Source organism: Choloepus didactylus, chromosome 18 (assembly GCF_015220235.1).
Source record: "Choloepus didactylus isolate mChoDid1 chromosome 18, mChoDid1.pri, whole genome shotgun sequence".
Classification (NCBI taxonomy): Eukaryota; Metazoa; Chordata; class Mammalia; order Pilosa; family Megalonychidae; genus Choloepus; species Choloepus didactylus.
The window spans coordinates 74,044,064-74,059,481 of NC_051324.1; the positions used below are offsets into that span (position 1 = coordinate 74,044,064).

At 55.0% G+C, this 15,418-nt stretch overlaps 1 protein-coding gene across 3 annotated transcripts in view; it reads left to right on the forward strand.

The window, feature by feature from the left end:
* The first annotated feature begins 274 nt into the window (after positions 1–274).
* The window catches only part of RNF213 (ring finger protein 213), a 100,078-nt gene continuing 84,934 nt past the window's right edge, over positions 275–15,418 (forward strand). The window contains exons 1-7 of one of the 3 annotated variants that reach the window (XR_005212659.1): positions 275–547; positions 6,020–6,189; positions 8,758–8,901; positions 12,620–13,009; positions 13,289–13,408; positions 14,013–14,188; positions 15,254–15,412. Coding sequence is in view for 2 of the 3 variants with exons in the window: in XM_037808886.1 (XP_037664814.1) it covers positions 451–547; positions 6,020–6,189; positions 8,758–8,901; positions 12,620–13,009; positions 13,289–13,408; positions 14,013–14,188; positions 15,254–15,412 (1,256 nt within the window). In the remaining variant the exon portion in view is untranslated. The remainder of the gene's footprint in view (positions 548–6,019; positions 6,190–8,757; positions 8,902–12,619; positions 13,010–13,288; positions 13,409–14,012; positions 14,189–15,253; positions 15,413–15,418) is intronic. The other 2 variants (XM_037808886.1, XM_037808887.1) reach the window with 2 other exon arrangements.

Here is a 15,418-nt window from a genome sequence, read left to right on the forward strand (position 1 = left end):
TTATCTCAGGGTTCGCGGGTGCCAGGCCCCTGCCTGGAGCACTCACCCCCGCCCCGCCTGGTCCTCCCGGGGCCACCGGCCGCGGTCACTCGGATCCTGTCCTCTCTCAGCGGGGGCAGTTTGGGACCTGGAGTGATGGCGGCTGGGGGCGGCGCGGTGCGCTCGGGCAGCCCGGGAGGCGCGGGCCTGGTGGGGGCAGCAGAGAGGGCGCGGAGCCGCGGGGCTGGGCGGGCGGACCGGGGCGGGCGGGGCCCGGGAGCGGCTGCGGGGTCGCGCTGCGTTTCCTTCGGAGTGGCGGGTCCTCTGGCGCTGTGATTTCACTTTCTCGGAAAATGAAACTGAAACAGGGCCGCGGTCACGTGATGGGCGGCAGGGTATATAGCTGGCTGCTGGGGACTTGCTTCCAGATCTGCAGGCGCCCGCGGCCTGGAGAGCCCCCTTCCCGGACGGATGGAGTGTCCTTCATGCGGGCACTCACTCAAGGAGACGGCCCCCAAGTTCTGCAGCGAGTGTGGACACCGCCTGCCTCCTGCAGTCCCTGCTCCAGGTGAGGCCAATGGGAGTCCGGGGCCGGGGTACCGTGGGGGGCCGCTGGCGCCCCTGCCATGGACCGGGCACTGGACCGGGCACTGACCCGGGCCTGCCTCCTTTCCCGGAAATGGAAAGTGGCCTTGCCGGTCACCTCCCCGCCCCCAGCAGGCGGCCCAGGCGTGGCTGCAGATGCAAGCGACATCTTTGGCAGCTGCAGACCTATTTTTAGAGGGACTTTCCTTAGAATGGTTTGGTCAGGGACCTTTGCCAGAGGTGCGGGGTGCTGCTTTTTTTTTTATAATTGTGACAGCAGCTGCATTCCTTAGGGAGAAACCCAGGGGCACCCCTGGCCCAAGGAACGAGAAACTTTGGGCTGAGCTGAGGGGCCTTCTTAGAGGATTCTCGAGGCTGCCCCATGGAAGTGGCTTCCGAGGTGCTCCTGTGGGGCGGGGACCTGGCTTGAGTTAGTTTGTAAGGTACCAGAGGGGACCCGGGGGGCTTGGATCAGCCCAGCCCTGCAGCATGGCCATGCTCCTTTCCGGCCCGTGGCTGCTGTGGGGGGGACTTGGACGATGGAGTGGGGCGGGAGCAGGGTCAGGTGGCCCTCACACCTGGACGGGGACAGCAGACCATCTCTGCTCTGTCCTGGAGCTCCCTGATGTCCACGACCTCGGGCTGTGGGCTTCCCTTCCCCCTGCCAAGCTGCCCGGCCTCTCCCGTCTGGTTCACCTCAGGTTCATTTTCAATTCAGGGAAGATCCTGTTGGTTCTGCTGGCGGGACCTGCTCCTCACGGGCCTCCGGGGCTTTTAAGATGACAGAGCATGCGCCTCCCCCCTCCAGAGTAAAAGCTGGGGTCCATTATGCACAAGGTCCAACACAGGCTGTCCCCCCATTGCCCCCCGACTTCCTTTTGGGCCCCCTCCCCAGAGCCCTCTGGCTCCCTGCCCTTCCTGGGACAGGCCAGGTGTGCTCTGGCCGTGCCAGGTGTGCTGAAGCCATGCCAGGTGTACTGTGGCCGCAGGTGCTTTGCACCAGCTTTCCCCAGGCAGCAGCACAGCTTCCTCCATCCCTCCCTCAAGTCTTGGCTCAGCTGTCTCCTTCCCCGTGTACCCACCCACCACCCTGACACTCTACTGTTCTTTGATGTGAGCTGGATTATCTATGTGGAGGAAGCCTGCATTTTGGCTTGCTTGTGGTCGTTCAATTTATGGACATATCTGATCGTGTCTTATCCGCCTTTTGGGGTCGAGGTGCCACTATGACTGGGATTTCTTCAACAGTCTTCAAACTCTTCAGTTTATGGCACACCTGGTTTCTATGAGATAAGCTGCGGGGCCCCTGGGTCAGACATTCCTTCCATATGTTAGACTCTTTTTTCTGGGATCTGACACATCCCACTTTCCCCATCTCCCTGTGGACGCAGAGCTCTGGGGTTTCAGGGCATCTCCCCAGAAATACTCAGTGCCTCCAGCCTCTTGGCTTCTCGGCCTCGCCACGCACCAGACTGCTTTTGTAGGAATAGAAACCGAAAGCCAACTGTTGGGGGCTTGGCTGGGGCTGCTGAGGGAGGGGCACTTCCTTTGTCCGGAAGCCCGGGTCTGGAGGAGGGCTGGCTAGGTCTGCGATCACAACGGATAAAAGCGTGGAAGGGGGAGTGGGCGGTGGGTGTGGCGAGTCCCAGTGTCCCTGGCATAGGTGGGCAAGGCCAGCTTTGTCGGAGGGGACTTCTGAGCCAGACTGATGGTGGAGGCCTTCAAACGCTGCCATGTGGGGTTGCCTGCAGGGCCAGTGGGGGAAGGGGGTCCTGGGGAGCTTTATCAAAATGTAAACTGACCGCCCCTCCCCACCCCACATCTCCACTGACCTGGCCAATGTCGCAGGGAGCCCTGGGTGAGACTTCCACCTTGAGTGCTACAAGTGAAGTTCTGGGCCATGTTCCTTTTGAATTTTCTGCATTTTCCAAGTTTCCTTGAAGAAGTAAGGGTTTTTATAATGGAAAAAATATTATGAAAAGCCTGAGACTCGGGTGGAGTTGGGAAAAGGGTTGGGGGCTGCCCGGGGAGGCTCGGGAGGGCTTGGGAGGGCTTGGGAGGGCAGAGGTGGGCTGACCCAGGAAGGTGTCGGAGATGACTTTGGTGGGGTTTGGTGACCACCTGGCTGGGGTGCCTGCTAGGAAGGGCAGGCTCCGGCTCCGGGGGGCAGGGAAGGGTCTTGGGTTCAGCCTTGCCCATGGCACGGATGGGGTTGGGGTACTGACAGAGAAGGGGAGACGGCGGGCTAACGGGAGGGCCGATGGAGGCCCAGGTGGGCTCAGGGGAAAGGGCTCGGGCTCGGGCTCGGGGCTGGGGAGTGGACGTCCCCGCAGACCTAAGACACCTGGGGTGGGCATGCCAGTGGGCAGACAGAGGCGCCTGACGGTGATCTGGGGGAGCCCCACTGGGGAGGGCTGGGCCGGCCCCCACATGCTGGCCCCCATCACGTTAGGACTTATGGGCCCGTTTTTGTGGTTGGTTCCCTTCACCTCCTGCGAGGCTGTGGGGTTCTTGTTCAAAGCAGGGCCTGGCCATGTTGGGGGGTGGGTAGGTGGGCCAGGAGCCCCATGCTGCACCCCCACCCCCACTGTTCACAGGGAGGAAGCTGCTGCCCTGTTTTTCTGCTGAGCTCCGTGGGCGAGCAGGCTGCTCAGGAACGCGGCCCCCGCTGGCCCACAGGGATGCCCGGGTGCAGACCCGAGCCTGTGCTGATCCTGGTGTCTGCCCCACGCCCCCCCGGGAGCCCCCCAAGTGGAGAGGAGGCATGGTGCTGCCCTGGAGGGGAAGCTTGTGTGAGGCAGTGCAGGGTTCACACCTGGGGTCCCGGCTGCTACCGAACCTCCCCGGGCTTCAGGTTTTGCCACCAGCAGAAAGGGTGTGAGCACTGAATGGGTCTACACGTCAAAGCGCTTAGTAAGTGCTATTTAAGGGTCTCGTCTCATCATTTCTGAATACAGTTCCTTTCCTTTTTCTTTTTTGTGCTTATAAAAAGTGTTGCTGGTGGAGTGATTCGCCCCTGGCAGGAGGAGATAAAGTAACAGTGAGGACCCCTGGCCTCCTAGGGGGGCCCCTCCCTGTTGCCCTCCCTGGCACGCCCGTGGCTCCCTGGTGAGGCCGGGCCCTGCAGCCGGGTGGGCGAGGCCTGACTCTGCATCCGGCCCCATCGCCGTTAAGCAGGCGTCGGGGCCCCCTCGCCCGGGAGGGACAAATGCCCGGGAGCCGGCCAGGGGCGGGGCGCGCCACAGGGCCCCAAGAATTCTCCCAGCCGCCCTCACCCACAGGGCCAGGCTGAGAGGTGAAAGGGATCTTGCTGGTTTCCTTTGAATTCCCCTAATCAGCAGGGAGGCCTCTCTTCAGAGGTTGAGGCCAAATGCATTTCTTTGCAAATTTTGTTTCTTTGTTCTCGAGCAGCTGTAGATTACCAAAAAAACCTGCAGAAAGTACACAATTCCAACAGACCTCCCCCCCCACAGTTTTCTGTTTTATTAACATTTTGCATTAGCATGGAGCATTTGTTAAAATTGATGAACGAATATTATTATAATTATGTTATTACCTAAAGTCCACAGTCTACAAAAAGGTTCTCTGTGTTGTATAGTTCTTGGTGTGTTTTTTGTGTGTGCTTTTTTTTAATTCTTATTGTGGTAACATATACAACATCAAATTTCCCATTTTGACCCCTTTCAAGTGCACAATTCAGGAGTGTTAATTGCACTTACAACGTTGTGCTCCCATCACCAGCCTCCATCACCCATACTTTCCCTCCACCCCAAACAGAAACCCCGCACCCGTTTCGCAGTCACCCAATTGTTTTTCTTGGTGATTTCTGCAGTTCTTGGGAGCGTGCAGATTGCAGGGCACCAGGACCCCAGCTCCTGGGCGTGGGCCCAGCTGGGGGCTTCAGGTTTCCGGAGGCTCCTGCCCTGAGCCTGTCAGCACCAACCCCTACCCCCCATCTGCCAGACATGTCCGGGTGGGCTCCCCTGAGGGACGCGAAATGGAGCAGCCCTCTCCCAGCCTCCGGCCTGTTTTTCCCACCAGGAAAGAGAGCCGGGATCACGGGACCCCCAGCCGCTGGCCCGCCCCTCTCTGAGTCCTCCTGATTGGCCCGTCCCTGCGCCAATCACCGAAAGCAGCTCCATAATCTGGAGCCCTGGTGCAAGAGATCAGTTCAGAATCCCCACAGTTTATTTATTTTTTTAAATCATTTTTATGTATTCTTTGAATTTTTACTGTGGTAACATCTGCCACACGAAATGCCCCATTTTAACCACTTTCATGTTACGTTTCAGGGGTGTTAGCTACATGCTCTCGGCCACCCCACAAGCTCCGCGCCCGCCGGGCGTTGACTCCCCGTCCCCTCCCTTGCCCCGGGACCCCGGGAGCCGCCTTCCGTCTATGAATTTGCCGATTCCGGGTTTTTCAGAGCAGTGGGCTCTCCAGCCATTGTCCCCTTGTGTCCGGCTTCTTTCAGCATCCCACAGTTTATCACGTGTCAGCTGTACAAAGAAACCGGCCCCCGGGCTGTTGTGTGCTACAAATTTTTTTCCAGCTTTTGCTGTTACGACTTTTGGCTTTATGATTGGGTGTGGGTGCGGGTGTAGAAATTTCAAATATTTATTATTCATTCTGAATCCTGTTAATTAATTTCATTCGGCGCATGTTTACTGAGCACCTGCCACGATCCAGGCGCTGGGGATTCCAAGAGAACAAGGTCAGCTTGGTCTGTGCCGTCTAGAACCTTCAGAGGTGGAGAGGACAGTGATGAGACTGGAATCTTCCTGGGATAGGGGGAGACGGAAGGGACTGTGGGGGAGCCCCCCCCAGGCCTGGAGAGGGCTCTGGGGGAGGCCAGGCCGGGAGGGGGTCCCAGGCAGCAAAGCTGTGCCTGCGGGGGAGATGAGCCCTGGGTGTCCTCTGGAGGTGAGCTGATGGGGGTGGGGGGCAGGGATGCTACTCAAGACCCGGTGTGAAAGTAGGGACCCTCAAAGGGGTCACCGGATCAGCTCCGTGTTTCTGAATGGGCATGCTCTAACGGGTGTGATTCTGGAGCCAGATCCACCTGGGGGTGGGTGTTTGGGTTTATGTGGGGCGAGCAGACGTGGGGAGAGACCCCTGAGCTGTCACGGGAGGGTGCTGCTGAGATGAGAAGAGAGAAGGAAATTTTTATGTGGGGGTGGGAAGGATGTGTTGAGTTTTTGAGCTGTGGAGTTTGGGTTCCTTTGAGACATCTGAGGGCAACATTCTGAGCTAGAGATCGGGGTGGCGAGTGGGGGGCTGGACAGTCGCACGGGGTGGCCTCCTTTCGGTCCGATTCACCCCTGCGCCCCTCGTCTCCAGCTGAGAGCCGCGTGCTCGCCTGCCTCTGAGCACTCCAGGGGAGGACCCTGACGGCCCCTTCGGGACACACACTTGCTCTTCCCTCAGCTTTGGCCCTCACCCTCTGCCTCTGTAGAATCCAAGGATGGCGACTCCAAGGTGGTGGTGGCCCCGGAGGAGGAGGAGAAGATGGAGTGCGAGCAGGAACTGAAGGATGAGGGCAGCCCTTTTTCGTCCCTGAGTTTGAGTGATCTGCAGGAAGACCCGGAGGAGTCCTGCTCCGACGACTCCTGGACCGTGCAAATGGTGGGTGAGGCCAGGCCCTCGGGGCTGAGGGTCTGCACGGAGGGGCTTCGCCCATTTCCCACGTGCCCTCTCTCGGCCAGGAAGTTGGTTCCTGATGTGGTTCCCTTGGCAGCTGACCGAGGTCGGCCCTCACCCCCGTCCTCTCCTGGACAGTGTCACGGCACGGCTGCTCTGCTGCCCCCAGAGTGCCTGCTGGGCAGCCGCTGAGCTCACCTGTCTTCTGTGCCTGATTTGGCGAAGGTGTCTGGGGGCTCCCATCCCTCTGGGGGTGTCCGCTTTCCCTTTCCTTCCATGCTCCTACCAGACCCAATGCGCCACATGTCGCTGCAAAGCTGCAGCTGGGTGGGATGCAGGGGCCTGTGCTTCTGCCTCTTGCATGTCCGGTTCTCCTCCTGTCTCTGCATTGGTGGTGCCTGCCTTGCGGTGCTTTGCGACTTCGGGTGCAGGGGGGTGCTCAGGAATCACTGCTGGCTGGTCAGAGGCCACCTCCTCAAAGGCGAGGCTGGTCATCTATACCCTGCAGCCTCCAACAGCCCCTTGGACGTGCTAGACACCATCAGGGGGCTGGTGAGTGGGGCCCTGGGTGCAGGTGCCAAGGGGCGTTTCCTGGATAGGTTCAGGGGGAACGATGGGAAGGGAAACGCTTTCCACCGGGAGGTCAGCCCCGGGAGAGGCAGCTGGCCCTTGCTCGCTCCCAGGCTTCTCGTCGGATGCTGAGGAGGGGAAGTGGCCATCTGCTGATGGTGCGGGTTGGTTTTCTGTCTGTGCAGCTGGTGCTCGGTGGCTGGCTGGGGTGGGAAGTGATGCGGCCAGCCTTGCAGGGCCTGCGGATAGCGTGTGTGCATGTAATTCCCCTCAGAGAGAACTCCCAGGCCCGGTCTACTCCACGGGACTTGGAAAGTTTGCATAAACCCTTAAAAGAAGGGACAAACACCATTAAGACCTCTGTGTGACATTGTGATGGAAAACAGCATTGGCCCCATAGGATTCGGCTATTTTAGCCTTGACCAGGCTCTTTGGGGAGAAAAAAATGGGCAAGAAAAACCAAGAGAATTGTGAAAAGTCTTGATGTGGAATTTGCTGTACCAGATTAAACAGAAACAGCCATATTTAAACAGTGAAATCTTGGGGTAGTCGGTTAACAGACTGATCAACCCTGAAAGTGTGGATAAAAACAGATGGAGAAGATGTGCATGAAGATTTATCGGATCTCTGGATGGGGAAAGATTTTCTAATAATTAAAATAAAGGAAAAAATACAAACAAAAGATTGGTATATTTGACTCCAAAAGAAAAATATTAAAAGAACTAAAAAATTCTCGTAGAATACAATAAGCACAAATGAAGGGTAAACATCTAGTAAAAATATGTAAAGCATATTTGTATAAAAGATATTTTTAACAAGGAGTGAGTAGCCTCAATATGTAAAAAGCTCTTAAAAATCAAGTAAAAAACAGAAACTGACCCAATAGAAAAGTGAGCCCACTGTAGTTCCCAATAAAGAAGATATAAATGGGCAGTAAACATATAATGTTCCATCTCCAAAGTTGAACACTTAAAATGAAAAGAGCCACAAGATATTACACCTGTAAAATTAAAGAATTGTTTTAAAGTTGGCATGGGCAGGGATAGATCAGGGTTTCCCATGAAGCCACGGTCAGCGCCTGGGAACACTGGCAAGGCCGTGCCCTTTGACTGACTCCTCTGCTTCTCTGGTTTCATTTTGAGGAAATAACCTCAGAGAGTCCTCTGAAGATTTAGTACAGGGTTTTATCATACATAATAAAGTAACTATTATGGCCAAATATTGGATTCTACCTCAGTATTCCACCACGGGGAGTGCCACTTGAATCACTTTTATGGTAGAATATACTGTGGCCTTCCAATAGTCTTTCTCAAAGATGAATGGTTTGAGGTCATTCTTTCAAGGAAATTGGAGTTTAAAAAATAAAAAGACAAACAACTATGTACAGTGGAGTATGTTGGTGAAAATTAGTTTAGGAAAGCCACTTAAAAAAAGCAAGCTACAACCACAGCCAGCACAACAACAAATCCTAAGGAGGAGGAAAAATTAGATTTACAGAACAGCCACATTGTGATATTAAAAAGTCCAGTTTTCAATAAAAGAATTACAAGGCATTGAAAGAAACGAGGCTCCTGGATAGCTTGAGCAATCTTGGAAAAGAAAAGATAGAGGAGTCACCCTTCCAAATTTCAGAACTTACTACAAAGCTACAGTAATCTGAATACTCTGTTATGGTGTAAGTATAGATAGCTAGACCAGTGGGCTAGAATTCAGAGCCCGGAAACAAACCCACACGTTTAGAGTCATTTGATTTTCCAAGGATGCCAAGACTGTTCAGTAAGGAAGAAACAGTCTTCAACAAACCGTGTTAGGACAACTGGATACTCACATGCAAAAGAATGGAGTTGGACCCCTGCCTCACTCAGTAGACAAGAATTAATTCAAAATGGATCTAAAGAGCTAAATCTCTGGGTCAGGGGTCAGCGAGGGCTTAGCTGGAGCCAGGGTGACCCTGCCTTTCTGAAGGGAGTCGTGTTTCTACAGGGAAGTGCTTCCGAGGCTTTTGCAGACGCTGTAGACTCCACCTCTGATGAGGGGGAAGATGCCGATCACTGTCCCGGCAAAAGGAAGAAGGAGGACCCCACTCTGGCCGCGGTCGTGGACACCTCTTCTGCTGACTTGGAGCAGGTAGTTTGCATGAAGCGTTGGACGGCATGCCTCCGTGCAGGCCCTGCATGTGCGCTGAGCACCCCCGTCCCGTCCCGGGTTTCTGACGATTCTAGAAGGCTGGCGGGATGAGCCTTTTCGGATCGTACCTGGGATGGGCAGGTATGGACGCCACAGCCGATTCAGGTCTTCTGACTCGAGGGCGTTTCGCTGACATTAACTCAGGGCTTTGAGTGTGGCCCCCCCAGTCTTGTTCTTGCATCCATCTTTTTATTTCCTGTGACCTTTTCCCTCTGACATGTGGGGAAACTTCCCTGGCTAAAGCCCCACAAGCAATCCAGAGACTCCTCCCAGAAAAGCAGAGTGGAGCAGGGATCCCAGGTGGGGGCTCAGGAGGGCCAAGACTGGCTGCCGAGGCTCTGGCCGGGGCTTGGAGAAGACGTCCCGCTCGCAGCTGTGAGCCCCGTGGCGCTCTGGACCCAGTGGCCTGGAGGAAGCCCTGCTGAATTTAGTCTTTGGTTTCTGGACGTGCAAAACCCAACTTCTTTGATTTTCAGTAGCATTTCGGAGTCTTACGGGATTCACCAATAATATTGGGGAAGAATAACCTGGTTGACGTACGTGATGAGAGTGCTTTGGCTTGTGAGGAGAAGCAGTGGTTGAAGAACGATGTGTGGAGTTTGACCTGTTTCCTGGGTGAGATGGTCGTTCCTTCATTTAACAAAGATTGACCAGCTGCTGCAGGCTGGGCTGGAACCAGGCGCGCAGGTGAAGGCAGACAAACCGGGTGTGGTCGTTGCTTTCAGAGGGCTGTTTGGTTAATCGGTTAACTGCGGAACCATCAACCCAGATGCTGAGTTAACCAGACAGAAGATACAGTAGGGGTGGGAGACTGGGTCTTGATTGCAACAAAAATACAAAAAAACCCACCTTCAAAATAAATGAGGGATGTGTGAGACCCGTGAGAAGAAAATGACAGTTTACAGAGGGATGTAAAAGACCTGAGTCAACGGAGACATTGACAATTTCCCAGGAGGGAAAAAGGAAGACTTAATAGTGTGACGGTGTCTCAGTTCTCTCCCTAGACATTAAATTAGCCACTTAATGTATGAAGGTGGTATCGCTCTGAACAGGTTTCATTTTGTTTCACTTAGGTTTTTGACAAAAGTTGACAAAGTTGACAAAAAGTTAACGGAAAGATTCCAAAGTCTGTCTGGTAAGAATACCTATAAAGAATGTGGAAAAGAAGAAAAATGAAGGGGAGGTTTGGCACTAGAATGCACAGCCCAGCTGTAACATTCCGATGGGGAAACAGACAAATCAGTGGGGACCAGGATAGACCATCCTGACACAGTGTGGTTTATATACCAATTTAATCGCTTAGTACACGATTAAGGTAGCACGATAAATCAGTGGTAAGAGTTTATGCATTAAGTAAGGGGCATTTGAACCACTGACTTACCGTTTGGAAAAAATTAGTTAGGTTCCCAACTCATGCTAAACCCTAAAATAAAAACCAGGTTGATTAAATATTTTAACGTAAAACAACACCCTAAAAGTTCTAGAAAGCATAGGGGAATATTTATAAAATCATTTAATTATTCCTAAGCCTTAATGAAAAAAAAATACCTACATGCTTATTTGACTATATAGATATTTAGAAAGCTTGGGTCAAAGAAGAGCATTAAACAATTAAGTGGAAAAGCAAATGACCAACTAGGATATGTTTGCCAGAAAAGACAAAGCATTAATAGCTGTAAGATGTAATTAGCTCTTTCAAAGAAATGATGGTCAACAATCTGATAGGATAGTGGGCAGATGGCTTGGAAGACAGCTCACAAGAGAAGAAATGAATGGATAATTCTCATGGAAAAATGTTCAACTTTAGAGGTAATCAAAGAGGAGCAAATCCGGAGACTGTGGTTTTGCCCGTGAGGCCCAGTGACGCGGGGTGTGGGGGTCCCGAGGTGTCACCTGGGGGCAGGTGGGAGGTGGGGAGCATCCTGGCGCATCAGGGACACTGAGCGAGAGCTCCCAGGGGGCACCGTCTGGGACTTTTCCAACAAGGACATACTTTGGGCACCTGCTGCGGGCAGGTACTATCCTGGCACGGGGGGGACTGCAGTGAACAGGACAGACTTGGACTCCTTCCAGAGGGGAGAAAGTAAACAAGTGCGAATCCGGGGCTGGGTGATGACAGCTGCCACACCGCGAAGCAGAGCCAGGTGAGGGGCCGCGAGGGCTCCGGTGAGGGGTTTTGGGCATAGAACTTAGTGGAGGAGGCCTGGGTGGGAAGAGGGTGGGGATGAGGTTGGCAAGGTGGTGAGGCAAATCCCGGATCTTGGGGCATGGCTGAGGACTTAGGTTTTAGTCTGAGTGGGCAGGGAAGTCCTGGAGGCAATGCTCATCTTTAGCTGCTTTGGGGTGGCCCAGGCTGTGGCCTCACCCTACGCAGCCCCGGGCAGCCGGGCTCCCACCCCTGGTCCCCGCTTGCTGGCCGTTGGCACTCAGGGCGTATTAGAGTGCCCTGGTTTTATGTCTGTCTTCCCTACTAAATAGTGGCTTCCTGGGGGTTGGGACTGGGCCTTACTCTCACTTCCAGGTGCCAGGTTACCTGGTGAATCAGCCTTGAGCCGAACCGACTTGATTTTAGCAGAGGTTTGGGGGATCTGTGCCCCGTGCCTGCTGCCTCCTGCAGGTCAGATGTCGCGGTAGCCGCGCTGCCCGCCGGGACCATCAGGGACGCTTGTGAGAGCTGCTGGTGCCTGGGCTCCCCCAGCCCCCACCCCCAGACCAATTAAAGGAGAGCCCGGGGATCGGGCGTCAGTGGAGAGCCACACCTGAGTCCCGCTGCCCACCTGGCGGCCTGGCCCGGGCATCGCCCTGTGACTTGCTGGAAAGGCAGGTGCTGGGTCCCACCCACACCTGCATTTTCTCAGGATCCCCAGAAGCTCATGAGGCTCGGGCAGCTGCTGCCTCAATGTCCCTTCTTAGTCATCTCGGGTTCAGTTGGTTTCTGGGGTGAATGTCCAGGGGCTGACTGAGAACAAGGCCCCCCATCTGTCTGCCCCGCCCCAGCAGCCTCCCTCCAGACTTCCTTTTCTTTCCTTCCCGACAACTCAGGCCCAGGCTGGGGTGGGGCTGGCTGGCCGCCTCCGTGATTGCTTCTAACAGAGGGATCAGTACCTGCTGGAGAGCAGTAACCCCAAATCTGGCAGGGCCCCGAACCCCTGTGGAGTTCTCGGAGGCACCTGGCCTCCCAGCTTTTCAGCTCCCAAGTTGGGAACTTCTGCCTGTGAGCAAGTGTCTCCCAACAAGGCCGGAGGCACCTGCTTTCCCCTCCGGGGGCAGGAAAGAACTGTTAGAGACGTCTCTTCATTTTCTTATCTATTTCTTTATTGCAGTGTTTGTGCACATAATATATGCAATATGTGAGTGTGACGTGGAAGCTCATACACGCTTCCTAATGTTCAAGAATGATTCTTCTAGGGAGGTTTGATCATAAACCGTCACCGTGTGGCCCTGTGTCTGTGAACGCGCTCCATTACCGCCTCCAGGGAATTTGTCTTCTAATTTCGTTCTTTCCAAGATAGAGAAATTGCAGATTTAAAATAAGGTGGTTTGGTTTCACCCAGCTTGATGTGCTTGAGAAATTGAAGAGAAAATTGAAGCGGAGGAAGACATTGGCTGGAGCACGGGCGATCCAAGATATGAAGTTCATGTTTCTTTTTCTGTTTAGAGCAAGAAGAAGAGAAAGAAGAGTAAAAAGAGTCAGAAGTCCCCCGCTTCCGCGGACCCGGACTCCGTGCCTCCCTCCTCATGTGACCCACGCAGTCTGCATTCTCTTTCCAACCCTGGGGAGGCGGCCGAGACTGGCCCCAGCCCTCCGCAGAGCCGGGCAGGTGGGGGGCCGTCTGTGGGGAGCCCTGGAGCCCGGGACCCGCCTCCGGGAGGTGCCGTCACAGAAGAGAAGGGTCAGGACCCCCCTGAACCCTCTGCCTCCGGAGGTGATCCTGCAGATAAAGATGCTGCCCAGGAGCTCCGGGTGCCCGCGTCCAAAGGGAACACCGCTGAGCCCAGGAAAGGGGTGCAGACTGCCAGGCAGCAGGCCGGGGCCCGGGCCTCGGAGGTGAGTGGTGTTGGGTGAGGTGGTGGCCAGGTGTCGCTGATAACCTGTTAGTGAGGTGCTGACACTGCTTCTCTGCCTGGGAAGTTGGTTCCCGGGACTTGCCCCCTGCAGTGTGCCTTTGGGGTGGGGTGGGGGGTCACGTCTCCAGCCAGAGTGGCTGGTCCACCCTGTCGTTAGGTTGTGACAGATGCTGACCCTCTGCCATTGCAGCAAAGTGTCCTTGTTCCATTTTGTCCCCTCGGCTCTCAGGTTTCGGGGTCTTTGATTTATTTCTTCCAGGCAGTCGATGTCACAGCCAAGCCAGTGGATCCAGCCCCAGGGCCCAGGAAAGAAGTTAACCAGATGCAGAAAACAAAACAGTCGCCAACAGGTGTTTCTGCTTCCAGACCCCCCTGCCAGGTGAAGCCCCCACTCCTGCTCCCCGCCCCGGGCACTGCCCCTCGGCCCCTCTCCTTCTGCGGCTCTTCTTCCATTTAATTAGTAAATATTTATCTAGTGCTGGGGATACAGCCACGAGCAAGGCCAAATCCCTGCCTTCACGGGGCTCATGTTCCAGAGGGGAGAAAGAGGACGCAAAGCCAGGCAGTGAGAAGTGCTGGGAAGAGAAGTGGGGCTGGGGCTGAGGGGGCTGGGAGGGGGGTTTGCAGAGGGAATGCACCTCCTTTAGCCGGAGTGGTGGGGGAGGCCTGCAGGGGCTGCTGCTGGAGCAGACCCCTGAGGGGTGAGGAGCGGCCCCCAGCTATCTGGGGACATGGCCCAGCCAAGGGAGCAGCAGGGCAGAGGCCTGAGGTGGTATGGCTGTTGGGGGCACAGCAGGGAGGCCCGTGCCCCCAGGAGCGAGTGAGGGGAGGAGAGGCTGTGCTGAGGGGCTGGAAGGCACTGGGGGGCCTGAGCAGGGAAGGATGTGACAGCGCCGGCCACCGGGAGAAGCAGTGACTGGGGGGCAGCGGGGTGTGAGCGTAGACGCTGGCCTTAAATATCAGGGTGCCGTTCCTTGTTCCAGGAAGGAGAGACCAAGGACAAAACGGCCATTACTGTAGAGAAAGCAAGTGAAAAGGAGAAAGCCGAGCCAGAGGACCCGAAGAAGGCAGAGGCGGACAACAAGAGTTACGCTTCAGCTGTGAAAACCACCAAGGCGCAGAGGAGCAGGGCGGCCGGGGTGCAGGAGGTGACGAGGAGGTAGGCGGGCTCTGCCCCGGCCCAGGAGGCAGGAGACAAGGGGTCCCGTGAGCCCACCCAGCCCTGACCTCCAGGCTGCCACTTCAGGTGGACTCTTTAGGCTAGCTCAGCTCTGGGGGAGGGCGGGAGGCACTCAGGAGGGTGGGAAGAGGCGCGTGTCCTGGCTCTGTTTGGTTTCATTGCTCCATCACTTAGTCCCTGGGCCTGGGCCAACGTGGCCTTCCGGAGCACCGGAGAGAGGCTGCCACAGCCCACCTCCTGACCAGTCCCTCCCGCCACTGCCCGAGGCCTTTCCAGATGGGCATAGCCTGTCCCCCACCATCAGGGGTGTACTTGCTTCCTCGACTTTAGAGGGACGGCAGGGGGGGATGCATGCCGGGGGCAGTATGTACAATTTGTGGGTGCTGCGGCTGTCTTGCTAGGACTGTGCTCGTGCACAATCAAGAACAAAGACCATGTGTATGCGTGTGTGCATGTGTCTGTGTATTGTGTGTGCGTGTCTGGTGTGTGCATCCACAGGTGTGCGTGTATCTGCACGTGTATGAGTGCATTGTGCATGTCTGTGTATGTGTGTGCGCGTGTGCATGTGTGTATTAAGTGTGTGCCCGTGTATATGCATTGTGTGCACGTGTCTGGTGTGTGTGTCCATGGGTGTGAATGTGTCTGCATGTGTATGAGTGCATGTGTGTGCGTGTGTATGCATTGTGTGTACGTGTCTGGTGTGTGTGTCCACGGGTGTGCATGTGTCTGCACGTGTATGAGTGCATGTATGCATGTGTGTGTACGCGTGTGCGTGTGTGTATGCATGTGTGTATATGTGTGTGCGTGTCTGGTGTGTGCATCCATGTGTGTGCATGTGTCTGCATGTGTGTGAGTGCGTGTGTGCATGTGTATGTGCGTATGTATGCATGCATGCATGTGTATGTGTGTGTGCATGAGTTTGTGTGCATGTATCAGCATGTGTGCCTGTGTCTGCATGAGTGTGGGTGTGTGTTTGTGAGTACATGCACCTAAGGTAGGTAAATTTAAATATAATCAGTGTTTCTCTCTTTGGCTTCACCCTAGCACACTGAGTCCTGGTGAAGGAGTCATGGTTTACTTCCATGCCATCATCTCTCCTCATTTCTCATTCAACGCAAACCAACATAAAATATTTATCAGGGGAGGAGAACAATTTGGAAGGCCAGAATGGAGCCATAATGTTTGTGAGATTTACTGCACCAAGTAAGC